The sequence below is a fragment of the Emydura macquarii genome, unplaced genomic scaffold, assembly GCF_026122565.2.
Source record: "Emydura macquarii macquarii isolate MOO-44397 ecotype Brisbane River unplaced genomic scaffold, CSIRO-AGI_Emac_v2 contig_3603, whole genome shotgun sequence".
NCBI lineage: Eukaryota > Metazoa > Chordata > Testudines > Chelidae > Emydura > Emydura macquarii.
In genome coordinates, this window is record NW_027133740.1 from 10,355,071 (window position 1) to 10,382,185 (window position 27,115).

The 27,115-nt window shown below is 42.7% G+C and overlaps 1 protein-coding gene and 1 long non-coding RNA gene across 2 annotated transcripts in view; one reads left to right on the forward strand and one right to left on the reverse strand.

Annotated features, from left to right (window-relative positions):
• The window catches only part of LOC137145704 (uncharacterized), a 50,501-nt gene extending 40,178 nt beyond the window's left edge, over positions 1–10,323 (reverse strand). The window contains exon 1 of the long non-coding RNA XR_010917735.1: positions 9,927–10,323. This is a non-coding gene — a long non-coding RNA (uncharacterized lncRNA). The remainder of the gene's footprint in view (positions 1–9,926) is intronic.
• A 3,228-nt stretch (positions 10,324–13,551) lies between these two features.
• Positions 13,552–17,548, forward strand: SLITRK3 (SLIT and NTRK like family member 3). Its single transcript, XM_067536454.1, has 2 exons — positions 13,552–16,702; positions 17,056–17,548. Exon 1 carries the CDS (start codon positions 13,589–13,591, stop codon positions 16,424–16,426), a length of 2,838 nt encoding a protein of 945 aa, XP_067392555.1. The 5' UTR covers positions 13,552–13,588; the 3' UTR covers positions 16,427–16,702; positions 17,056–17,548.
• The last annotated feature ends 9,567 nt before the right edge of the window (positions 17,549–27,115 follow it).

Below are 27,115 nucleotides of genomic sequence, written 5' to 3' on the forward strand. Positions count from 1 at the left end.
ATATGACTTTGTGTTTAGTATTTCAATGAAAGTCCTGTGGATTAGTGTCCCCTGAAATCTCTCTAAGCAGCTTTCCCTAAAACCGTGCTTTATATGGATAATTCATAAAACTGCATGAAATAAAACATTAATTATTGCTATAAAAATAGAATTGCATTATTTTGTGTAAGGCTAGTCTAATGTGCATTTTAAAATGTTATTATATGCTATTCAGAATTTTGATACATTAAAAAAATGTATAAAGAAATTCAAGAGGTGACAGTTTTAAATTGTAAAATGAAGACCAGGGTACAAAAGCCTTTATCTTTTTCCTTTCTTTTTAATCAGCCCTAGTGGACCTCATTCTCCACTGCCGTGTAGAGTTATTTACACATGTGCAAGCTGAATGTAAAATGCTGCTATTCTGATCTAGTAGTGTTCACTGGTTTTGCACACGTGCAAGGAAGGGGAGAATCAGGCCAGGTATGTGTGGCTGTAGAGTCTCTGCATTTTTGCAGTTCTGCTGCTTTGTTTAATTTGTTTGTAGCTAAGGATACAGTTTCTCTGTGATTTTCGGTTATGCTTTTTTAACTGGACATTACTGAGCAGCTCATGTATGTTACTATGAGGACAAGAGATCTGATTCTGACCTCACATCACTGTAAATCAGGAATAACTCTACTGTAATGAGTGAAGTGGCTCTAATGTTAAACTGCCAGGAGGGAGATTGCATGTACTCAGAAAAATGGCTGTCTGGCCTTTAAATTATAAGTTTTTTAACTAATTGACAAGAAGCTTCTCTCACAAAAGAGACAAACTAACTGCCTGGCTAAAGTTTAGTGGGTAGAAGACTGGGCTTGGAGTTACAAGACCTGGGTTCTATTCCCAGCCCTGCCAATGAGCTGCTGTGGCTCATCGGTCAAGTCACTTCACATTTTGGAGCTTCTGTTTCCCCTCCCAGCCTTTGTCTGTTTTGTCTGTTTAGATTGTAAAGTCTTCAAGCCAGGGACCATCTCTCATAATGTGATTGCATCGTGCCTAACACAAGGGGGCGCTGCTCTCAGTTGGGATTCCAGTGGTAAAATAATAACAAAAGAGCCAACCAGCTGCCTCACCTAAGCAGCTGTCAAGGGTTGAAACAGCTGTACCTAAACAGAGCCTAGCTAGAGACAGAACAACACTGAAAGAAGACCTGACAGGGAGACTGTATAGATTGTGTAGAAGATATTCTGATAGTTATAGATTCATGTGGCTTTACTAAAGATGCTGCTAAACTTAGATCTCCTGTAGGACACTCTGGAAATTAACAACAAAACAACTGCTCTTGAAATGAATGAGCTTTGGGATTTATAAAACTGGTGAGAGACCAGAATCAGGCCCCCGGTTGTCTCGCATATGAATACAGTGCCTGAATTTTTTAGCACAAAAGAAGAGGACCATATATGCATTCACATAGATATTTACATAAATGGTAAGCTTTAAGGGGGCCTGGGATTGCCTTTCTTGTTCCGTGTTTGTAAAGCACAATAAGACCCTGGTCCATAATTGGGGCTCCTTGGCATTTTTACAATACAATACAAGCAATCGTCATTAATCATCATGGCAAGCCATTTTCTTGCTCCCAGTTGGCCTCTGCAGGTGGATGCTGCAGCTAGCCTGGTGCAAGAAATAATTGCTGTAAATTAATTTTCATTCATTTTATAAAACAAAACAAAAGCAGTTAATAAAGCAAAATATAATGAACATTGAATTTTCCCAGTTCTACTATATATCTTCTGGCGTAAAACAGCAAGAACAGTACTATCACTGTACTGGTTGTTGTCTAGCAAGGTCAGATTGGGGCAGCCTATGTTGAGAGCACCTCCATAATCAGTGAGCTGTCTTGTTTTCTTCTGTCAGACTACTCAAGGAGTAAGGGGCTAGTCAATGTAAATAAGAGAGTCCTTTCAAAATAAAACGCATATCGATGATTTTTGTAAGACAGTTCAGAGGACAGATATGACACATATTTATGCTCTGGTATTTTAAAATAATATCTGGTCATTTAGTTTATGATTCCATTATATGTTTTATTTACACTGTTCCTCAGCAGTGTTCTTGCTAAACCTTGGACAGTGGAAGACATAGTATGTTATTTGATGAAATTAATGAACTATAAACAATTTATTCCTTGGATTTTTAGACTAGTTAAATCAACAGAGAACAGGAAGTTTCATTTTTCTTTTAGAATAGCTAATATTTATTACATCCAAGGTACCTGTGGAATTCTGAGTTTGTTAAAACTTTTATAATACAGTATATCACTGTTTTACATATATTTAGAGCATGGACTTTTTTTTTTTTTTTTTTTTTTTTTTTTTTTGTCCATCTTCAGAGTTACCAGAACTTATGCTTCTGTTGGAAGTCTTGTGATATTTGGTACTTTTCTTAAAGCCCCAGCTCTTGGAATAAGTGATTACATGAGCATTTCAGCTTTATTTTTTTTTAAATGTAAGTTTCTAGCTCTCATAACTGCAGAGAAAAGTTTGCAAATGTGAATCCTATAGCTCAAAAACTAGATGGCACTTAAATGTTTCCAAACTTTGCTCTGCAATCATGAAGGCTAGATCCTTACATTATATATATGATTTCAGGATTTTAAAGCCAATCTCAGGACTTTGGGGGACCTGACTCATGATTTTTGAATGCTTGAGGTTTGCGGTACTATATGTGTACTGTTGAAATATATGCAAAGTTATCCTCAGGAGATTGGCTTAGATTTATTTTAAGGCTCATTATTTTTTAATGTCATTGTATCTGTTTAGGCACCCTTCTGTACCTATTTTTCATGCAAAGTTCCTATTGATTTTGATGAGAATTTTGTATTTGTAAGGATGGAATGTGGGATCATGTACATTTCATTCCTGACTGTATAGTGAATAATGACTGCTGAAAGTGACAAACACTAGGCCTGATCCTCCATTTCTACACAACCAAAATGCTCATTAAATTCAACCAGAATTTTGGGAGCAAAAAGAACACAAAATCAGCCCCTGAAACCAATAGGAAATTTACCATTAACTTCACTGGGAGTAGGATCAGGACTGATCAAAATAGCAATTCCAAATGTGTTGGTGTTCAACTCCATCCTTGGAGTTCAAGGATAATTGTCCTTCAGTAAAATGATAGCCAGTTATCACTGGTGGATCCGCAGGTGACTAATGAGATCCATCCGGGATCTACAGACATTACCACAGTTGGGGCAGATGTTTCCCAATGAAAAGGGTGGAACTGTATTGTTAAATTGGGCTGCAGCACGTTCTTTCCCTCTTTCCTTTATCAAATATAAGCTTTTCTTGTCATATGAGCAGCAAGTGTCCTTCGTCACACAGTATTCAGCAAGACAGAAGCAGCTTCTACCAATATACATTAGAAATTGATTGGTGTAATGGCATAATGCTGGTGAATTGCCCTGACATGATCTGTTCATGCTGATGTTTCTAATTCTGGCAACTCTAATGCCATAAACGGATGCCTTGCAAATCTGTACTGGTGATTCCACTGCAATTTCTGTCTTCACATGCTCAAATGAAGTAAAGAAAGTGGCATGCACAGATGACAGATCTACTGGTAAAAAACACATTCAGCACTAGTAATTGCAAAAGAAAATCACCACACATTTCCCAAATACTTGGGGAAAAAATCTGATATTACATGAGTACCCTTGGAGGGTGGATGAAATCTTCCACTCAGAGAGATCCAAAGATAACATTCCACATTTCCTAAGAATCTGAGCACATGAGCAAGGCAGTAGATCTCATTTTAAATCCTCTTCTTCCTTCCACTTGAATCTTAGGTCTGTGGTTCATGCTGTGGAAAGAATTTCCAAATCTCCGTTCTTCCTTCACGTCATCGACGTTCAACCTAATTCAAGGTATCAGAATCTGAATTTGTGTTGCAGGGGATTAAAACTGTCCTGCTTTGACTTCATCAAAAACGATGCAGTACCTTGGCACCAATGGGGTTGCAGTTGACATGCTGCAGAAATCTCTATTTGGAGCATAAAAGCCTCTGAAGATCCCACACTTCTGCATTATAACAGAGATAGTTCATTATTTCTGGGAACAACCTAAGGGAATTGTTCTCCCTTTGATCCATACATGAAACTCTCATTGCTGTCACAGGGGCTTGTGCATGCACAACCATGGCTGCATATTACTCTAATAAAGGTCAATGGGACACTCACACATAAATCGGAGTGGCGGAGGAGAGAGAAGCAGGGGGTTCTGACATTGGCCAAAATAAATGTTTGTATATTTTTAAAAATTGTGGGTTGTATGCTGAAATGGAATAAAAGTAGTTTATCTGTTCCTAATATAACAGAGAAAATGTTCAAGACTATTTTACCAATAGTTAAAAATTGCTCCTGAAATGTTCACATGGCCTGGATTTTGTATATTATGTACCATGCATCTGTTCACTGTTAGCTAACTTTGTCTACCTTTCTCTTTCATTTATTTACTTTATTGTTGTTTTTATATAAAATATAAACACATAACAAAACAAAACATATATAAATGCATGCACAAGATGGAAGTAGCATATGAATAACAAAATTCAAAGTTCATTATTTGCAAAACTTGGAAGAAACACAACAAAAACAAACAAGCAAACAAATAAAACCCTGAACCCATAGAGGTCATGCAGGATATTAATTATTTAAATAACTAAATAGATAAATAAATAGGAATAATAACCTATGAGTGTTGGGGACTAATATATACTATTCCACAAAAGTATGTAATAGTTTCATGTGTGACCAGACATGCTCATATTTTTTCCAAGCGTTTCTATTAGACAGAGTCATTTTCCCCCCATTAATGCAGTAGTAGAGAGCTCACTAAACCAGTCCACAGAAAGGAAGTGCAGAATTTCATTTTCTCAGAATAACTCATTTGGCTAATAAATAGTTACTGCAATCAATTTCTTAATGTTAACTGGTAATACCAACTCACCCAGCACACCTAAAATACACAAGTTTGGAGAAGGAAAGAGAGTGACGCTTAAAATTTTTGAGAAAGCACTGAATGTGGTGCATCTTTTCACAGATATAGAGGATGTGCAAAAGTAATATTGCATTAAGTAACATTTTGCATGCATAATTTGATGGTGTTTGCTGTCCAGTTTGAATCCTCCCCATTTTCCCTCCTGTTCAGCTCCTTTTAGTTCTGCTTATACCTTCAAATACTTTGCAGCAAACAATCCCTATAGCTATAAACTGATTTCATGTAATTTGTCTAAGGGTCCTTGTGTGTGATGGTTTTCTATGTAAATTTCATGAAAATTATCCTTAAATTCAACATAAATTAGTCCAGGACCTCTAAATTAGTAAGTAATGTGTGATAACTTACATTTCTGTATCTTTGATCTCATATTTACATATAACAAAAGTTCACTGCATGTCATTCTGCTATCTCAGTTATGATGGAAAATATAGATTGATACTCTGTAGGGTAATGTGTAATTATTTGCTAATAACTGAGGGCTATATAATTATAAAAGTTATGGTTTGGATTTTCAAATGGCCTTTAGGGAATTAAATATCCAAATCCTAAAGAATTTCAGTGTAGCTGGATACCTAAAACCCTTAACTCCTTTGAAATTCCCAATTTCTATACAGTATGTATCATAAATCTCATGTGTTCAGAAATATTTATATAATTAAACTAATCTGTGTTTGCATTTATAAATGAAATGTCAACCTCAATATCTGTACTGTATCGTGCAAAGGATGTTTAGCCTTCAGTTGAAGAAGGCTGAAATAATCTTAATTTAGGGCCTTACCGAACTCCTGTTGAAATGAATGGAGACTCCCTTTATTTTCAGCAAAAACAATGAGAGTCCTGTGCACTTTAAAGACTAACAAATTTAATTTCTGTAGGCATAAGCTTTCGTGGGCTGCAACCCACTTAAGTGGGTTATGCCTGCAGAAATTAAATGTGTTAGTCTTTAAAGTGCTACAGGACTCTCGTTGTTTTTGCTGTATACAGACTAACACGACTACCCCTCTGGAACCTTTATTTTCAGTGGAAGTTGGATTGGGTCCTTAAGGTCCAGTTCTTCTCACCTTGAAGTGAATGGGAATGTTTACACTGACTTCAGTGGGTTTAGGACTGAAGGATTCAGTCCTTTGTGTCTGACCACATATGTCCCAGTAGCACAGTTTGTTTCCACTGGAAATTGATTTGACATATTGGTATAGGAGCAAAGGAAATCTTGCGTTCTAAAATACGATTAGACCAGTATGACTCAGTTTCTAGGATAAATGTTTTTCCCACAGTAGTGTGGATTAATCCAATCGGGTAAATTTTGTTCCATCTGATAAATGAACTAAATAATGTTGAAAAAACAGGTTTATGCTATACAAAGTGTCTAATTAACATATTATGCCAAGAGATACTTTATTGTGGTTCTTCTTTTTCATCATTTTCATTAGAATTCTCAGTCTAAACTATCTATACATACGTGACCCTAAAGTCAGTTTTTCCCCCTTAGGAAATAAAATTTCAATTTTAACTACATTTATCTTAACAGAACAGACAAAGTGGTATCTCACAGGGCGAATGAATGGATCAGTGGACTGGTAATGGGATTTGAAGCCTTTTACCTCTTTCTCGCTGGTTTGAATTTAGCTCAGGTCTGTAGTCATTAATGACATTATCATGTGGTTGCTATTTTATAGCCTGGGGAAAGCACTGATGGTCTCCATCTAGGAGTTTCTCCTGCTCCCATAGAACTCATTAAAAGTCATGCTATTCTATGACAATGGGAGATGGACTCAGGCCTTAGTTACAAATGGCAAGATGTCTGCAGCACAAAATCACCACGGCAATTGGCACTGACTGACACCTTTATTAGCATTCTCAAGAGAGAAGCCAAAAACTGAAGTATGCTCTTACTCCCAGAAGTAGGTCCCTCCAGATGAATGTTGAAGCATACTGTGGATGCTTTAAAGAAGCTTGCCTTGTCCCTGTGGTGCCTGGTCTGTGGATAAACAGACAACTCCAACCTCCAAGGCTGTCCAGCTGGAATCTTTCCCAAATACTTTTACATGTGGAATTTGCTTCACAAATTAATCAGCTTCACAGCCCATTTGTGTCTCTGTCTCACCTCCTCCCACTTGGGATACCACATGTTCACCAGGACTGATGAATCTCATCTCAGTACTGCTCCCACTCTCTCTCTTCTCTGTGCAGACTGTACCTGTGTTAGATGCATATTACATGAGTGGTTATATAGTGGTTATTAAACAGAAATGCATAAAGACCCTGAAACACTGTGTGTGCTTATGCTTACACCTAAAATACTGCTAAATAAAGATCAACAAAGTTCTTGCAAAGACTAAGCTGCAGGATGGCTTTCCAAAATATAAAGAAAGCTAGAAAGCTACCCTTGTATATCATAGTTACAGCAGCCATGAGTTTCCTTTGTCCTTGCAATATTTATTGCATTCACCCTGGCCACAGATTGCTGGAGGTAGAGGAGACTATTAAACCTAGGAATATTTCTTTCTAGTCAGGCAGAGAGAGCTTGGTAGAAATCTTCCTTTTTTCTCCCAACCATTGCCACTTATATAGGGGATCCATTAAAAATGAAACGAGTTGGTTTACACTGCAGATTGAATGAAGCATTAAATGACTGCATTAGAATGACTGCAGTGGGGGGAAATGGTCGCCTCCAGTGGAAATGAAATGTTGTAATAGTACTTTTCAAAAAGGTGCAATAATTGTTCAGGTACCCTTGTCTAATTTGTCACAAAAGTTGTCCACGGCTTTCTTTTTTTTTTTTTTTTTTTGCTTTTGCTTTTTTTAAAAAAAACAAACAAACCAAGGATGCATTTTAACTACTATAGCTAAGGTGGAAGGCTATGCTGCAAATAGATGGAAGGGCATCTGTCAACCTCCACACAGATCAGATGCTCTTTAACTGAGTTTATCGCCCTAGGACTGGGTTCGATTTTGCAAGGAAGCAGCTCATTTAGCAGTCAAAATCAAAATAATAAAAAGGGATGCGGTCCCAGTCTAGGCTCCATCGCTCTGACATATGCCCCTGCCAATCATTCAACATGGATCTTGTGCTGAGCAGGTTGCATGTCGACAAAACAAGCAGAAACATAAAAGCATTTCTGCTTTTTTGCTTGGGCTGAGATGTTTGAGACATGACCTCGCCGCGATTTCCATATTCCCGTGCCGGGGGAAGGGAAAGGTTGAAATTCTTGTCGGGGGGAGAATCGGGGGGTATCCTAGTTTCTAGTTAATCAGAGAGGTCGCTCTCACTGTGTCTGAACTGGAGTTAAACGCGGATCGGGTAGGTACGATTCTGATCTCAGACAAGCAATTCTCCTTTTAATCACAGAATCTCTCGCCAGGCGAGTCACAGCCGCTGGTAAATAACATCGAATCCCTCCCATCCCGCTTAATTCGGGGCCGTTAAGGAGCACTTTGGAATCAGGTCTGCCTTGGAAGACGCCTCTGCCTCCTTTCTAAGGAATCTCCCCTCCCTCCTCGAAGATCCCCCTAGCCAAGCGCTGAGTTGTTACCTGACACACTGCTCCCCACGCTGGTTGATTGCAATCCTTAGCCTTGTGATTTGACTGCAGTACCCTAAATCGAAATTGCAGCCTTTAAGCATCTAGAACCACAGGGATTGTCCTCTCTTCCTCCTCCCCCTCTCAGCCGCCTGGCTGAGGCTGGGATAAAGCAGCTGGATCTGTCCTCCTTTCCCCCCACTGCCGGGACACGGGGAAAGGATGCAGTGGGACTGAAGGGAGATATCCCACCTCCAGTGGATTCAGGGAGGATCCAGGCAGAGATTGCACTGTGTGACAGCCTCTCAGAAGGAAAAAAGACATGCAGCCGGAGCAGCCCCCCCACCGCTATGCTCCTGGGGACCGAATCAGTTCCTGCTCCATCCGAGAGGACTCCGATTTAAAATAAAAAGCGGGGGGGGGGGGGGCTTGGAACTGCTTCGATCCGTCAGCGACCGAGCCTGCGAAGATCCGGCTCACACAATGCCGTTTTGTGACACCGCAGGCGCCATACAATGCTTTTCTATTTGTATTCAACCACCATCCCCCCCCCTCCCGCCCCGCCCCCACCTCATCTGCAAAACTTGAAGGTAGAACCACTTCAAAGGATGACAAGCCTTATGTGGTGCCATTGCTGAAAGTTGCTGGCCCGGGAGGGGGGGGGGAGAGTGAAAGTCCAAGGCGATGGCGTTATGGATGTAATAATACCTCCCAAGGAGTTCGCCTGCCGCCCAGCCCTTCAGAGCAAATCTGGGTGAGCTTTTAGCCCTCGGCATGGATCGGTATTGACCGCGACGGTTTGCTGCTTTCCTACTGGAAACCAGAGCGCGGAATGGATAACTTAGCCGGATTGCAGGGCTCGGTGCCTGCCAAAGGATGCATTGCATTGGCAGCGTGGTGCGCACATTAACACTGACCTGCGGTGAACGCCTTTCAAACCCGAGCGCGTTACTGAGGCGGCTGCGAAAGAGAGATCCGGGGCGAGGAGAACCGAAATTCTCCTGCAGTCCGTTTGGGTCTTTCTTCCCTCTTATTTCTCTCGAGAGCTAATAAAAACTGGTTTCAGTCCCCCCCCGCCCCCCTTTTCAGAAGTAGCCCGCGCCTTTCGCCTGACGGCACCAAATTTTGCTCCGGACAGCTTCCGAAAATGAATGCTGCAGCATTTTAATTAGCGAGTCGTGCTGCTTCCATATTGAAATGTGCACGGAGCGCTCCAAAGACCACGGGGAATGTCACCGAGCCGAGAGATGGGGGAGGGGGGGAAAGGAACAGGATATTCTCAGGAACAGAGTGGGCACCGGTTCCCTGGGCTGGGAGACAACAGTGAGTGATGGCAGTTGGGCTTTTTGCTACTAACTTTTTGGGTTTTTTTTATACCAACCTGCTGCCTCTTGAAGGATCCCAGTCAAGCCTGCCTCCGGCAAGTTTCCCTACGCGTTTGGAGCGGAGAGGGGGGGGGGATGTTAGCAGAACGACGTTAAAGGTTTGGTTTAAAGCCAGACTCGGACTCTCTGGACCTAGGGGCTAGAGCTTCCCGGAGGGATGGTAGATTCGCCACCTGCCTGGAGGCTGTCCTGCAGCTCCCAGCAGAGGTGGGCTGGAGGGGGGGGGGGCAGAATGCCATTGCCTTGTCCATTTCAAGTCAGGGAGCGAGTCCCTTTCCTGGGGAATGCAGTGTCTCCCCCGTGTGCACGTACGTGTCGATGCAAAGTGTGAGCGAACTGGCGGAGTGGGAAAATAAGCACGTTCAAGCAGGTGGAGGGAGGTTCACCAGTTGCCTCCCCCTGCCCTAACTCCGTTGCCCCACCGCCGGGAGAAACAAAAAATCGGAATGTGATCTTGAAATGCACAGAGCGGGACTGAGACGTGACTCGCTGACCCAAGAGCCCCCCCTTGCTGAGAAGGAACTTCGCCCTGACAACAGAACTTGCCGGCTGAGTTTCAGCCCAGGGAACATCGGGACCGACGCCTGAGTCTCAGCTGCATGGCTCCTTCCAGGGATCTGCTCTCGGCGGGCAGCTCGCAACCGACGAAGAATCTACTCCCGCCCACACAGTGTCACTTTCCTTCGGCCCCGTTTCTCAACAAAACCGTATTACCTTCTTGCCGCCTGTGTCGTGTGAAGATGTCCGCGGAGTTCTGGTCTCTGCCCGGAGCCGGGCGGAGTCCTGCACGGTTTTCTTCTCGGGCAGCAGCACCGCGCACACGCACGAAGACCGCCCGGGAAAGCGTGCGGCAGTCAAGGAGTTAAACCCTCCTCTTCGCCGGTGATGCCTCGCTCGGTGACAGAATGCAAAATGTGCCGTTGTTACCCAAGTGATTCCGGGTCTCTTCCCAGCGAGCTGCCGTGCCTCCTTTTAAAGTTGGAAGCAGCGACCCTGAGGCTGTTGGATCCTGGGGAAGATTGAAGGCTCGAGCTGCGGCGCAGCAATGAAAAAGGGGCGCTCGCGGGGCGAAGGGATCAAAGCAGGCGAGGAGATGCGAGGGGAGAGGAACCACCTCGTCCGAGCCCCCGCGGCTGGGGCTTCCCGAGCTTTCGCGTTGGGACATGCAGGCGTGTTAGGTGGGATGGCGAGCGGCTGCGTACGGCGCTGTACAAACTAATCGGTTGGCTTGGCAGCGGCGTCTGTGCGCGGAGAGGGAGATATCTGGGGGCAGCTGTCCAGATGCATTCCCCCCAGTGATCTGTCCGCAGCACCAGAGCCTGGCTGGGATTTGCAGTTGGCAATCAAGGGATCTTTTTCCTTGAGAGTTGGGGTGAGGGGATTTCTGGCGGCTGCTCCTTCCTTCCTCATTCTTCTTGGCTCTCCCCAGTCTGGTTATTTCCCATTCCTCCTCCCACCCCACGCCCCCCCCCCCCCTCCACTCCCTTAAAAAAAAACTGTACAGTCAGGGTTTCCCAAATGCGCGCCCCCGACCTGGTGCCAAGCGCGTCCCCTTCGTTTGTTCCCCTTCTTGAAGCTCATTTTCATGACGTGGAAAAGCCTGATCCAGGGCAACACACACAAGGAGAGCAAGAGAGAGAAGCCCGAGATTCTCCGCCGTGATTGAGCCTCCCTCCCTCATCTTCCCGAGGATGTGCTGCTGGTGGTGCCCTGAGAAAGCAGCAGCACCAGCGCTGGGAGCCTGCAGCAACCCCCTTCTCCTCCCTCCTCCATTGAGTGTGCCAAACAGCAGCTCTGCATCCTAAAGAAGCTCATTGAGGAGCTCATTGCATTCCCAGCACGTTTCAGGCTTGCTTGCTTGCCTTTTTTTCTCCCCCTTCCTTTTGCCTCAGCCTCAGCAGGAGTAGAGAGAGAGAGAGAGACAGAAAGAAACAGAGTGAAGCCAGCAATCCTTAAACTCGAGCCTTTTAAAATTGTATTTATTTATTTATTTTAGATGTGCTAAAATCTCTCCTGCAAATCGGTAAGTACGAGCGTTCTGGATCCTCTTCTTTCTGCCTAGCTTCAAAGACACCCTCCCCCCCCCCCCCGTTTCCCCTCCTCCCCCATCATTTTTATTACAGCCCTTGCAGAAGCGAAAGAACTTAAGTAGCTAATATTTTGCAAAAGAGACAGAGAGGACTGACTGATACTGCAATATCGCTCTCTCCTTTCTCTCTCTCTCTCTCTTCTTCCCAATTAGATCGTGGTTTAATTGCAGAGGGTATTTCTCTTTTCTCCCATCTCCCCTTCCCTACAGCTGAGGGCTTCATTTTCAAGTTGATCCTAAGGATTTGTATCCCTTTCCCATTCCTCTCCCTAAATGCGTCTTTCCGATATTAAGTTTGTGCGGGGAAGGGGGAGGGGGATTCTCTAGCTGTACACGGGAAAGGCAAAATAAAAAGGTCATTTTATTGATATATTAGGACTAAAAACAACGATCCCTCCGAATAATTTTAATGACTATTTCACTGACTCAAGAAGGGCTGAATCACCAGCATTATTATCATCATCATCATTAGCATTTATTTATCCCCATACATTTGAAATATCTGGCGAAAGGAAGGGGTAAATGTATCTTGGGGAGCTGCATCTCATTAGTACAGTATTTGTTTCCTCTGCTTGGAGGAGAATGGTGTCTCCTTTTTGAAAGGTATACAGTAGAATAGATCATTTATCAGCTGGCGTCAGGGTATTTTTCTTCCACTTTCAGCTTTTTAACCGGGTCTCCTGGTTGGTCTGGAGGCGCAAAATATAATCCAAACCAGTCTGAGCATTTCAATCCTAGGTGCTTCTTTAGCTGTCACTTTCCCTTAGATCTGCTGATCGCATGGGCATGTGCTTTAGAAAGATTAATCATCTCTAAATGCTTTAATCAGCTAAAATGACTAATATGTAGTATGTATTTATCTGATAATATACCAGCAGCATTAATCCATCAGTGTGTCTGGAAGGGGGAGGTTTTCTTTTAAATCACTGTTGTTAAGCTTTTACTATTATTAAAGACACTGTGAGAATTTCTAAAGGAAATCATTAGATCATGGATATTTACAAACTCTGCACATTTCTGCAAACTTACCTATAGAATATACTGAGCCAGTGCCTTGGATATTGGACCATTGCAATCTAATAACTTTGGGAGTTTGTGTGTGTATGAAGGATGTAGTAGGATGTTGATGAAATATATCTACTGATATTTTCTCCCCTAGTCAGTGCGGGTTATGATGTGCTCAGAGATAAGCCTGCAAATAAGTGTTTTTCTAAACACTAGTCATGTGGTGAAAAATATGTATAGATGCAATACGCTCAGTCTATATGTTCATTTGCTATATGGTATATGCATGCTGTTTTCATTATAGATGTCATTTATTAAATATCACATGGGAAGGGGGAAAATGGCATCTTATGATTAAAGATTTCAATAGCTCTTAAGTCTGAGACCAGAACAAGCCTTGAACATCAAACACTGCTAGTGTATGTTTTGAACGTCTACTCAACCATTGCTGAACTTTCAAGGAGCCTAAGCTTAGCAGGAATGGAGTTTATTAAGAAAAGTGGTGAGAAAAAATACTAAAATTCTTCATTTTTATTTCTGTTACAGTTTTGTAATCAGCCACAAATGATGAAACCTTCCACCGCAGAGACTCTCCATAAAGGAAGGATGTTGTGGGTACTTCTTCTAAGCACAATTGCTTTAGCATGGACTACACCAATTCCCTTGATAGAGGACTCAGAGGAAATTGACGAGCCCTGCTTTGATCCATGTTACTGTGAAGTAAAAGAGAGCCTTTTCCATATACACTGCGACAACAAAGGATTTATAAATATTAGTCAGATAATGGAGTCCTGGTCAAGGCCTTTTAAACTTTATCTGCAAAGGAATTCCATGAGGAAATTGTACACCAATAGTTTTCTTCATTTGAACAATGCTGTGTCTATTAACCTTGGGAACAATGCACTGCAGGACATCCAGACAGGAGCCTTCAATGGGCTCAAAGTTCTGAAGAGATTGTACCTGCACGAGAATAAATTAGACATTTTCAGAAACGACACTTTCCTGGGCTTGGAAAGTCTGGAATATCTGCAGGCAGATTATAATGTCATTAAACGGATTGAAAGTGGGGCATTTCGAAATCTGAGCAAACTGAGAGTCTTGATCTTAAATGACAACCTTATCCCCATGCTTCCCACCAACCTATTTAAATCTGTGTCCTTAACTCATTTGGATTTGCGGGGAAACAGATTAAAAGTCCTTTCCTACCGAGGGATGCTGGACCATATTGGCAGGAGCCTGATGGAAATCCAGCTGGAGGAGAATCCTTGGAACTGTACCTGTGAGATTGTGCAACTGAAGAGCTGGCTGGAGCGCATACCTTACACTGCCCTTGTGGGAGACATAACCTGTGAGACCCCCTTCCACTTCCATGGTAAGGACCTGAGGGAAATCAAAAGGAGTAAACTTTGCCCCATGCTGTCTGACTCCGAGGTCGAGGCCAGTCTGGGGATTCCTCATTTGTCATCTAGCAAGGAGAACGCATGGCCTACTAAACCTTCCTCCATGCTATCCTCCTTCCATTTCACTGCTTCCTCTGTCGAGTACAAAACATCCAATAAGCAGCCCAAACCCACCAAGCAGCCCAGGGTGCCCAAACCTCCCCCTACACCCAGAGGCCTGTATCCTGGGCCAAACCAGCCTCCTATAGCTGCCTACCAGACAAGGCCCCCGATTCCCATCATCTGCCCTACTGGGTGCTCTTGTAGTTTGCACATCAACGATTTGGGCCTGACCGTCAATTGCAAGGAGAGGGGATTTCACAACATCTCCGAGCTCCTGCCCAGGCCCCTGAATGCCAAGAAGTTGTACCTGAGTGGCAATTTGATACAGAAAATCTACCGCTCGGATTTCTGGAATTTTTCTTCCTTGGATCTCTTGCACCTTGGGAACAACCGCATCTCCTACGTGCAGGACGGGGCTTTTATTAATCTGCCCAACCTGAAGAGCCTGTACCTGAACGGCAACGACATCGAGAGGCTGACTCCGGGCATGTTCAGGGGCTTGCAGAGTTTGCATTACCTGTACTTTGAGTACAACCTGATCAGGGAGATCCAGCCGGCAGCCTTCAGCCTCATGCCCAACCTGAAGCTGCTCTTCCTCAACGACAACCTGCTGAGGACCCTGCCCACCGATGCCTTCGCCGGCACCTCTCTGGCCAGGCTCAACCTGAGGAACAACCACTTCCTCTACCTGCCGGTGGCGGGGGTGCTGGAGCACCTCAACGCCATCGTGCAGATCGACCTCAAGCTCAACCCCTGGGACTGCACGTGCGACCTGGTGCCGCTCCGGCAGTGGATCGAGACCATCAGCTCGGTCATCGTGGTGGGCGACGTGCTGTGCGCCAGCCCGGAGAACCTCACCCGCCGGGACGTGCGCTCGGTGGAGCTGGAGGCGCTGTGCCCGGAGCTGCTGCAGGCGGCCGCCGCCTCGCCCGCCCCGCCGGGGGCCAAGCCCAGCCCCACCAGCCCCTCGGCCTACGAGCTGGCCCCGGCCGGCGCCGCCGTGCCGCTCTCCGTGCTCATCCTCAGCCTGCTGGTCCTCTTCTTCTCCGCCGTCTTCATCGCCGCCGGCCTCTTCGCCTTCGTGCTGCGCCGGCGGCGCAAGAAACTGCCCTTCCGCAGCCAGCGGCCGGAGGCGGGGGCGGACCTGGGCGGCATCCACCTGCAGGGCCACCGCTTCTTCGAGGAGGGCGGGCGGCCCCCGGGCGGCGGCGGCGGCGGCGCCTCCTCCCCGGAGAAGGCCCCGCCCGTGGGGCACGTCTACGACTACATCCCCCACCCGGTGACCCACATGTGCAACAACCCCATCTACAAGCCCCGGGAGGAGGGGGAGGAGGGCGGCGGCGGCGAGCGGCTGGGGGGAGGCGGGGCGGGGGAGCCGTTCGCCGAGGCCGGCCAGGAGGCCGGCACCCACTACAGGACCTTGCTGGAGAAGGAGAAGGAGTGGAGCCTGGCCGTGTCCAGCTCGCAGCTCAACACCATCGTGGCCGCCAGCCACCACCACCACCACCACCACCCGGCCGGCGGCGGCGGGCTGGCCTTGGGGGGGGAGCTGGCGCTGGCGCCGCCGGGCTTCCACCCCGAGAAGAACGGGGGGGTGTTGCTCTTCCCCCCGGCCGGCGCCGGCGTGCTAGACAGAGAGCGGCCGCCGCCCTGCGCGGTGGGCTTCGTGGACTGTCTCTACGGCACGGTGCCCAAGTTAAAGGAACTGCACGTCCACCCCCCTGGCATCCAGTACCCGGACCTCCAGCAGGACGCCAGGCTGAAGGAAACCCTTCTCTTCGCGGCCGGAAAGGGCTTCACAGACCAACCCCCCCCAAGCGAATACCTCGAGTTACGGGCCAAACTCCAAACCAAGCCGGATTACCTCGAAGTCCTGGAGAAGACGACCTATAGGTTCTGACCGGATAGCTTTGCTCTTCCCCTCCCCCCCCTCCCCCGCCACAAATAGCGCCCCCGGCCCCCTCTGCAGCCCCAATGCAACCGCATGATGATAATAGAGAATACAGCTGTGGGCTCCCCCCTCCCCCCCAGACCAGACCAGACCAGAGGGGTGTGCGCGGGGGAAGGGCCGTTCTCCGATCATTAATCAATGAAGTGCCTTCGCAGACTTGCCAGCAGATGTTAAGCATTATTTTTTTATACTGAAACTTGAGACTTTGACTGTGCCATGTCTAAGGTATATTAGTCATTATGATGATGATGATGATGATGATGATGCTGGGGGATCTTTGTAACGATCCTAACTAAGTAAATTCGATGTCTCTCTTTTTTTCCGTTGCAGTAAACTTACTTTATGTTTGGGGGGTTTGTTTTTCCGGGGCGGGGCTGGGGAGATGGCATTTTGTGGCTTGCTTTCTTCTTGCCCATCATGGCACAGATCTTGTACATTTCTTTCAAACAAGCAAATATGCAGTTTGCTGCATGCCTGGAAACTGCAAGCGGGGGGGGGGGGGGGGAGGGGAGGGGAGGGGGTCTTGTTCGAATGTTCTCTCACTCTTGTCTCTCTCTTTCATACGCACACACGCGTAGACGCGCCCACCCAGCTCCCCGCCCCAGCCGGGAACTTCCTTAGCCACTCTGATCCTTCCCGGCTCGCCCTGTCCCTCCAGCACTGAGCGAGGTCCCGCCTCTTCTCTTGGAGGGGGATTCCACTTCCAGTGTGAAGTCATCCGAAAGGAAGAAGCCCATTGGATGTAACCACGCGGCTCCCACACCTAGGGATGAGCAGTGACACTTCATGACGCCATGAGTTTTTTGGAGGACATCCGCACTTTCTTAGTAAAAAAAAAAAAAAACCAACCCATACAAATATACAAAGAAAAAGTTACTGAGTACCTATCACTAATGGCTTTGTAGGAAGCACTTTTAATGTTTTCTCTCTCTCTCTCACACACACAAAGATACAAACAACAATGTGCATATATTTATTCTGTAATTTCAAGTGAATATAAATTGTAAAGGTAATGTTTAATCATTCATTGTACAGTGATGCGTCTGGTATAGCTTTCCTAATAAAAAGTTTTGAAAAAAAAAATACATATAGCTATATAGAGGATACAAAGCTTGAACCTAAAATTTCAGCTATACCCTCCCCCTACGGATGATTACTTCTTCCACCTTAATCTTGAAAGCTATTTTATTAATAACTGTTCAGTGCACTGTGATGTTAACAGGAAAAAAAAATTGTACAACGTCTCCTGCCATGATATCAGGTGAGACTTTACAAAATCCGATTTAAAACCTGTTTTTCTTCTACATTGCACTGTAACTACATCAGAGCTTCTACTATTTAAAAACCAAGCAGCAGAATTAACCCAATTTCTTCTACTAATATTGCTAGTAGAATCTATGTTCTGCTATATAGCGTAGGAGAAAATAAGGCATTAGTATGAGAACTTTTCATTGTTTAAATTCACATCAGTTATAAAGGAAACGAGTAGAGATTGGAGAAAAGCTTAGATGTAAACTTGAATACTTGATTCAATTGCACTTGGAATGTTCTTTCCCCATGTATGGAAAAGACAAACAATATGTGAAGTTCAGGCCCAATAGCCTTGAACAACTAAGGGGGTTAGGCTGATTTTACAAAATGTGTCATTAAAGCGATGCTGCAGACTAAATTTGCCGTGTCACCCAATTTACAACCCACTTAAATCTGAGCGAAACCAAAGAAAAACGGATTTTTCTTTTAAGGTCCTGGTCAGTATCTTGTTCCTGGTAGAACCGGGTGGAAGCGTACGGAAAGCTTTGTTGGGGGAGTTACCCGATGTGGCCAGTAGATGGCGCAGGAACTCCAGCGATCGCAGCCAAGGCTGCGGAGTGCGGCTGAGTTGTGCTGCGCATCGGATACTTTTCCGCTTGGACTCCGGAGTCTGCCCTTAGTAGCATGAAATCGTTACGCTGAATGTAATTCACCAGATGTCACTAATGCCTTACATCAAGCTAGGGAACAAATTAAAAGGGAATGTGAATATCAGCTCCTTCGCTGTGCAGTTATGTCGGTGAGGCCCTGTCCTGCAGATCTCAAATAAATAATTTTATATAGAAATATCCAATCAAAATATATATATTTTGTGTTAATAAATACAGCAATCATGGCAATTTATCAAGGTAAATTGAAAAATGTTTCCACTGCATTAAAAACAAAAATCTGTATCCAATGCTTTTGTCCCTTTGGGCATTTGTTATGGGACTAAATGTCCATTCATACGTTGCAACTTTTTGGAATGGGTGAGGAAAGAGCCTAGAACTGAGGTGCCACATCCATGCCAGCGGGCCTACTCAGGGAGGGCTGCTTCCCTTTCTCTTGTGTAGCAAAATTATTCCACTCAGCACATTGTATTCCAGGGGAGTTAAAAGGTGGGCGCCATGCTCTCCCCAGATGCCCATTCTTATAGCTTTTACAGGTATGCACAGTACAGGCTCTCTGTCTCCGAGAGCCATGTGGAGGAAGTAGAAAGCCTTTTCTGGGAATCAATAGTAGCTGTGTGTACCTTAGAGATGGTGGGTGCGGGGGACTTCTTCAAAAGTCTAAATCTTTGCATCACCTCCATATTATTGGTTAATGTTATGAACTTCAAGTTGCCAGATCCCTCTGTAGTATTGATGTTGTTTCATTATTACTACATTGAGCACTAATCTGTTCTTAATGAATAGTAGAAAAGCATGCAGGTATTTACAAAAAATAAACATCAAAGTGCAAGGCCAGAGTCTTCTGATAACAATTATAATTCCATTGATAATGCTGCACGCATGCAGAACATGGAATATTATAAAGTTTGGTTAAAGTACAATCCCTGGTGTGACTGGTGCTGTATACATTTGGGGGGGGGAAGGAAGCAAAACCTGAGTGTTTCCAAATCATATTAAAGTATAAGCCAATCATTATAAATAATGTTTATATTTTATTTAAACTATAAAAAGACAAGAGCATCTTGACTTAAATAGAGGTAGCAATTTCACCTGCAAATAGGGAGGGAATCTATTTATTCAGTGAAAATACATTTATTCTATGAGAATGGAATTTTGTATTAAAAGAGAGAATTTTTTGGCTGAAATTGAGTTATTCTTTTTCCTTGTGTAGGAAACTTATTTTCTTGTGCTCTATAAACTCATTGAAATCAGATTCTCTGTGGAAGTGTTCAGAATATTTAATTGTGATATCTAATATGTAATAGGATGAGTCTTACTTTGTTATTTTATTGTGATAAAATGCAGATGGGTGGATGGTAAAATTACTGTCTAGGTCAAAAAACAAAAGTGGATCTGTCAAATCTGATCCGTGAACGGAGACTATTCACATCCAGCAGCCTGAGTGACCCTATAAATAATAGGGATTATTTATCATTATTAGAAGTATTATTAATAAATTATTTGGAAGGAATGAAATAAAATAAATGATCCACATTCACATAAGAGATGTTTAATGGGACAGTATTTTAAATAAAATACTTTTGTTTAGCTTAATTCAGTGTTGTATTGACAAGGAGTTGACATCAGTTTCAGCAGGTTAATATATGTGTTAATGCTCAGAATCTTGTGGTAGAACATTCATAATATGTTTATTTTTAATTTATTAATTTGCTATGTTGAAATTCTTCCTACTGGTGTAAAGGAAAAAAGGCCAGGTAAATCACAGTTGTAGGTTATAATAAATACATAGTGAGCTAGAAAGGGAAGATAACCAAATAGCTGTGTTCTTCCCCATTTCCTTGGACTTTTCATTGATTGCAAACACAATTCTTAGCAGCCATATTATCAAGGAAATCCCACTTTAATATAATTTTTGGAACTGGGAAATACATTGCATCAACAGAACAGAAGATGTTTATTTCTAATGGTATGAATACTCATTTTCTTAATGCAAAATCTGAGTTTAGTAGTGTATTCCTCTTCTAAACGTCTGTCCTTGTAAGCCAGTAAATGTGTGGTATAGTTATGTGAATATTTTAAAGGGATTGTTTATGAAGGACTTCAATGGCCAGAATGCCGCTGTTTCAATTCAAGAGTATTCAATTCAGAGCACTTTGAACAAACATTGTATGTTTTTATTTATTTTATGATTGTGGTTCATTTAATTTTGAGTTAGAAATGTACAATAATGGTCAATTCAGTATCCTTAGCTATAAACATTTAAGTTAGTGGCACACAAAACTCTACAAAATGTCCTCCTGCAGTGCTATAGGCTTCTCAAGCGCTACTGCGTGTAAGCTGTAACTCATGCGTGATATGTAAATCATAGCTTGCTCAAGCAAACAGCCACATTGAGTCAAGTTGGACTGTTCACGTGAATAAGGTGTTCAAAATGTGGCCTTATATGTGTAGGTGTACTAAGTGTCTACATCCCTTAGCTTTCGTGAGGTTTATGGCCAAAATCTAGCTTCCTTCAAGCACTTGACAAGTGTGAACATATTGAAGAATTGCAGTTTGTCCACATTTGTCATCTGCTTTTCTAACATGAATTTGCTTACATTTTTGGAAGAATCAGAGCTCTGTGGATTTTCATTTTTTTATTGTGAGTGTTCACGTGACAAAAATAATATGCTTGGGAATATTCCCAACTTGGTTCCTGAGTGACACTTCCCTATATCTATGAGATTTTTGTAGTGAAAATGACCAGATTTTTCCAATGGAAAAATGTGATTTACTGTGAATTTGCTGAATACACAAATTCACAACTTTTCCACATTAAAAATCAGCTATTTGAAACAAAAATGACACTTTTCTGCGTTTTGGTGTCATTTGAGTAAATTTGAGGCAAGACTGAAAATGATTTTATTTTCCCTGAGCGTAGGATTTTTCAGGTGGTGAGAATTTCTTCACACTGCCCTACTATTCCACCCTGACTTATGCAACTAGGGCCTGATTCAAAGCCTATTGAAGTCAGTGGAAAAAACCCTGTTCAGCTCAGTTTGCTTTGAAACAGACTTTTACACTGGATATCCACAGTGGGCATCATCCTGCTCCCATTGAAGTAATTGACTTTGGTGGTACAGTTTTGGGTTCAGTGTGCCCACCTGAAGTCAACTGGAGTTTTGCCTGTGTAAAGAGAAAGGGTGGTCTGCAGACAAACTTGTACCAGTTTAATTAAATTGTTTACTTAAAACTGATTTAGTTAGTTTGCTGCAAGTCTCTATGTAAACGAAAAAGAAACTAAAGTCAATGTAGGTAAAGTTGTTTTTTTTAGCAACAGACCAAATTGACTTTAACCACTTTTATTCCAGCCGAGTGTTTACACACAGACTTCTACTGAAATAACTGAATAGGTTTTAGGAAAGGGACAAGTGGTGCAATTAAGACAGCCTATGGGGGTTGAGGCCTAATGTAAGGATGTTTATTAGCTAGCCAAGTTCATCACATAATGTCTGCTATTTAAATATTTGAAAATACTGTATTAGTATTGTTAGTATTGAAATTAAAGGGACACTGTAAATTACTTTCTTATAGTTTTTTTTTAATTGTTTAATCTTCTTTGTTTGTAGCACCCTTTAAGGAGCTCAACATTTTCTTTCTCTCTTACATGTTTTCTACTTTCATTTAATTAAATTTTGTGGGGGGGGGGGGCGGGGAGGCAGGGTATTTATCATCCTACAAGAGTCAGCAGCTCTGTTTAATCTTCTGTCTGTAGGAATGGAATTGTGTTGGTTACATGCCTTTTGCTGTGGTGAGAGCAGTGAAGCAAGTTTGCCAGTGTTTTGTCAAATTGGTGGTTATTGTTGTGGCTTGCAAAAGAAAGACGGAGATGGTCCCGTCCCATGGAAAATTGGTGGGAGGGGAGTCCAAGGGGAGGAAAGCCATGTAAGAGTCCCCTCACAGAGTTCCTAGCAGATCTTTCTATTGCGTAAACTCCCAGGGACTTCAGTGGATTAGGCCCTATATCTGGGAATATTAATAGTCCCAATCTAAACTATGAAATTATGCCTAGATACTGCAAAAAAGCCATATGCAGAATCATGATGTTGGGTTTCCTAAATAATAATCATTAATAATAAAAATTAATACTTTTTTGTAAAATGACAGAACACAATGATACATAAAAATGTCAACAGTTCAGAATCACACATTGCATTTTGAAGATAATAATGATGTCACCTCACTTTTTAAAATTTGCTTATTTTCCTGGTAGTAAAGTTCTTCTTTAAATATTCCTAGAGCATTTCACATATTCTGTTAGTTCTACAGAAACATTTTAATGTAACTAAGGGGTGAATTCTTCCATATCCTTCCACCAAGTGCCAAGGAAAATCCTGCTCACCCATCGCTATGTATAGCATATAGTGTAGCACCCTTTCCAAAAGAGAGATCCACTCTAGTGAATCTGGTCTTTAAGGATTGGAGTTGGGCTTGAATACCCAGAGGAAACACTCTGCCTGAGGTTCCTGATCTGTGCCTAAATATGGAGTAGTCAATAAGAATTTATTTATGAACAGGGTTATTCTCTTGTTCTTCCCAGTTTCACCTTGATAGGAATTTTGTCACTGAAGTCAGTGGGTATTTTATGTCCTGAGGAACTGCAGGATCAGGTAATGGTATTTGAATATAATTAACTGAAAATGAAACAAATCTGCCATGGAAGTAATTAGTACTAGAGATGAGATTTTTTACCTGGTAGGCTGTGCAAGTGTTTTTTGATTTAATTTTGTCAATTACATTGTGCATTATTATCTGTTATAAAAGATTTTGGATAATTGAGGTTCAGCTATTCAGAACCTACCTCTATTCATTTATTTGGTCTATTTAAAACAAAAAACAACCAAAAAGAAAACAACCAAAAACAGAAGATCCAGCACATGTATAGTGTAACACGTAAATCTAACAACATAACTAATTTTAAGATGGACCTTGACAAGTTTATGAATGAGATTATATAACAGAGTTGCCTGCGCTAGCTGGGGACTGGACTTGATGACCCAGGGAGTCCCCTCTAGCCCTACGTTCTTAAACCCTCACCAAGGAACCATTTTAATTTTTTTTTAATCTAGTGATACTTACTCTTTTCTTTGGAGACCTAAGGACCTGATTTGCATGGGAATATAGGAATTGCCACACTGGACCAGTTTTGAGACCCATCTAGTCCAGTATCCTGTCTCTGACAGTGCGTACCATCAGAAGCTTCAGAGGAAGCTATCAACACCCTGCAGTAGCAGATATGGGGTAATCTGCCCCCACAATAAGTCTTATTGCTTTTGGAAATCCAAGCTTTATGTTATAATGGGAACAGCTGTGTTCTGAGCTCTTTTAAAAATCTGACCCTTATTTTGGTGCCTAGATGGGAGCTGAATTCTTTTGAAAATCTGGACCCAGTTATGGTTGAAGAGCACATAAAATTTTGTCCCTGAGCTCTTTGGAAAATCTGTCACTATGTTTCTTTTATGTCATTAGGGCTGCTGTGCAGGGGCATCCTAAAAATCCTCATGACAGCATCACTGAAAAATATGCACAATCCTCACATTTTTCTAGATTAGACAGCGTGGATTTTACTCTGATGTTATTTTTTGCAATGTTTGTCTGCAGTATCCCATAAAAAGCCTGGTTATATCTGAAAATGGGTATAATAGTCTTGTAGCCATGTCAGTCCCAGGATATTACAGAAACAAGGTGGATGAGGTAATATCTTTTATTGGACCAACTGCTGTTGGTGAGGCACAAGCTTTAGAGTTTACATAGAGCATTTCTTCAGACGTCTCTCAGCAATAGAAGTTGTTCCAATAAAAGATATTAACTTACCTTGTCACACTAATGGGTATAATAGTCAGTCAGAGAAATCTGGCATGTAAAGATGCTATTATTTAGAACCAGCCTACTGCAGTGTACAAAGATATACGGTATCTGACTCAGAACAGGGCAAGTGATACTTATTCTTTGCTAGCTAAGTAGCCTTCACTGAAAATATCTAAAGTCTCTAATTATAATATGCATCAAAAGCACTAACTAAACTTTCAATCTTTTTTCAATTTCCCTCCCATTTTTTAACCAGCAATGATGAGAAACGTGTGTATAATCACTTTAGAAAACCTTCTCAATTTGAACACTAATGGACCATGATCTTGCTATTATTGAGGTCAATGAGAGTTAAGTCATTAACTCTATTGGTAGCTGGACCAAGGTCTGACTAACAGACAGAACCAAAATGCAAACTGTCAGCCTAAAAATGAAATTGTTTTTGAATTATAAAACTATGAAAATCTCTAATGAGAGACAACGTGGGTGAGGTAAAATATCTTATTGGACCACCTTCTGTCGGTGAGAGAGACAAGCTTTCATGCCACATAGATTTCGGGTCTGGGAAAGATACTCAGAGCATCATGCTAAATACAAGATGGAACAGATGATTTAGCATATGTATTGCATATTCTAAGGGAACATTTGAGGTGAAGTGGCCCCTTAACACCTCTGCAGTCATAAGACAAAAAAGGGGGGGTTAGGGGTTACAGATTGTTGCAATAAGCCATAAATACGGTGTCTTTATTAAGACCTAGATTTTTAGTGTTTAGCAAAGTTATGAAGTTAAGCTCCCAGGCTTCTCTTTTGAAGGTGTTTTTCAGGTTTTCTTTGAGGATGAGGACTGAGATGTCAGATAGAGAGTGATTGTTTTGTGAAAAATGTTAGCCCATGGGTGATAGGGTGATTTTGTCTTTTATCATTTTTCTGTGTGAATTGATTCAAGAATGTAATATGATTGTCTGGTTTTATCCACAGAGTTATTATTCGGGCATTTAGTTCATTGAATGAGGTACACCACATGTTGTGACAGGCATGTGTAGGACCCATGGATTTGAAAGGTGTGTTGTGTGGGGTATTGATCATCATAGCAGTGAAGATATGTCTGCAGAGTCTAGTGCTGCTTTGAGTTAGTGTGTCCTGGTCTGTTGGACCTTGCTTCTGATGATGAGCTTAGCAAGGTTGGGGGGGCTGTTTGAAGACCAGAAGAGGGGATGTGGTCCCTATTAAGTCTGGGTTGTAATTGTTTAATGATACCCCATATGGGGTGGTAATTGACAACTAGGGGTGTGCAGCTGGAGGATTTGTTTTTTAGGCATTGAAGCAGGTTCTCTCAGGGTATTCCCAAAATATCATGGCCCATTCCATGAGGCAAGCTGCTTCTTCGGTGAAGTGTCCTTGTTTGGTGAAGGCAGTTTTAATTGTGCTAAGGTATGTATCTCAGACTTTCATCTCAGAGCATATTCTGTGGTATCTGAGTGGCTGGCTTCATACAGCAGATTTCTTGCTGCGTTTGGGGTGGTTATTGGAAGATGAATGTGGTGATCCATGAGTTTTTGTATATAGTTGTCTATAGGATTCTGTTGCTGAATCGGATTGTGGTGTCCAGGAAGTTGATGCTGGTGTGTGAGCGTTCTAGAGAGAGTTTGATGGATGGATGGTGGTTGGTGAAGTTGTGGTAGATACCTACGAGAGAATTTAGGTCATCTATCCAGAGGATGAAAATATCATTGATGTATCTCAAGTATATCATTGCTTTTGTGGTGCATTTGTCCAGAAATTCTTCCTCAAGGTGGCCCATGAAGAGATTAGCATTTTGGGGAGCCATGCTAGTACCTAGGAGTGTTCCCATCAGATCTTGTAGATATTTGAGATATGCAGCAATGCCGTCATTGTGAGGGATGCTGGTGTATAGGGAGATGACAGCTGTGGTGGCAAGATGGTGTTCTGAGGGAGGTTGTTAATGTTGCAGAGTTTCTGGAGGACATTAGTTATGTCCTGGAAAAGGACTTCTATTTCTTAAAGCAGTTAAGCAGATTTTCTTCTCTAGTCTGTAAAAAGAAACAGATATAATTTTTTCAGGCCAAATTTTCCACCACCTTCCAGTTTGTTTGTATTCAAAGTATTTCCATTTACCGATTTGCATACACAGAGGGTCATTTGTAAATGTAGATTGGGCAAAAGTGCATCCAGTACCTTGATTTGCTCATGTAACAGAATGCATTTTTAAATTTGGCATGTGCAGAAAATAAGCCAGTTGAAAATATGACAACGCGTGTCAGATTTTTTGGATGAGTGGTGCTTTACATGTACGGACTCCTGCAAGATGTATTAACTGGACTACCCTGCCTACGCACTAGTTCCGTTGTGTAAGCAGGCTTCATAAGGCAGCAGTGGTAATTCAACATTTTACAATGACATGTATGCTGCCAACACATCTGCAATCCATCCACAGTGTGTCAGAGTATTCAAAGAACTATATGGGTTATGCTGGATATGTAAAAGGGATTTATCAGGAGCAAAGCAGAGATGTTTCATTTGCAACAACCCAAAATTAGTTGTTGTAGGAGTAAATGCCTCCTTTGTAATTACCTCTGATGGGGCTAATGCAGGTGAACATATCCTATATCTGTAAAACGAGAAATGGGGGTGTGATTTCTAAAGCGCACTAACAAGTTGCACATTAATTGATCCGCGTAGGCCATGCTGGTGCACATTAAATGTTCCCGATTATGCCTTAACATAGTGCAGCGTTAAAGCACACTGAGGAAACATTGTCAAGAATCAGGGCCTGCAACAGAGCTACAGGCAGCCTCATCAGTACAACAGGTCTGCAGCAGGCTGCCTGATTAGCCATGCTATCTGATTG

Excerpts from the sequence above, each read along its gene's own strand:
- SLITRK3 (XM_067536454.1), top strand. The coding sequence starts at position 13,589 with ATGATGAAACCTTCCACCGCAGAGACTCTCCATAAAGGAAGGATGTTG.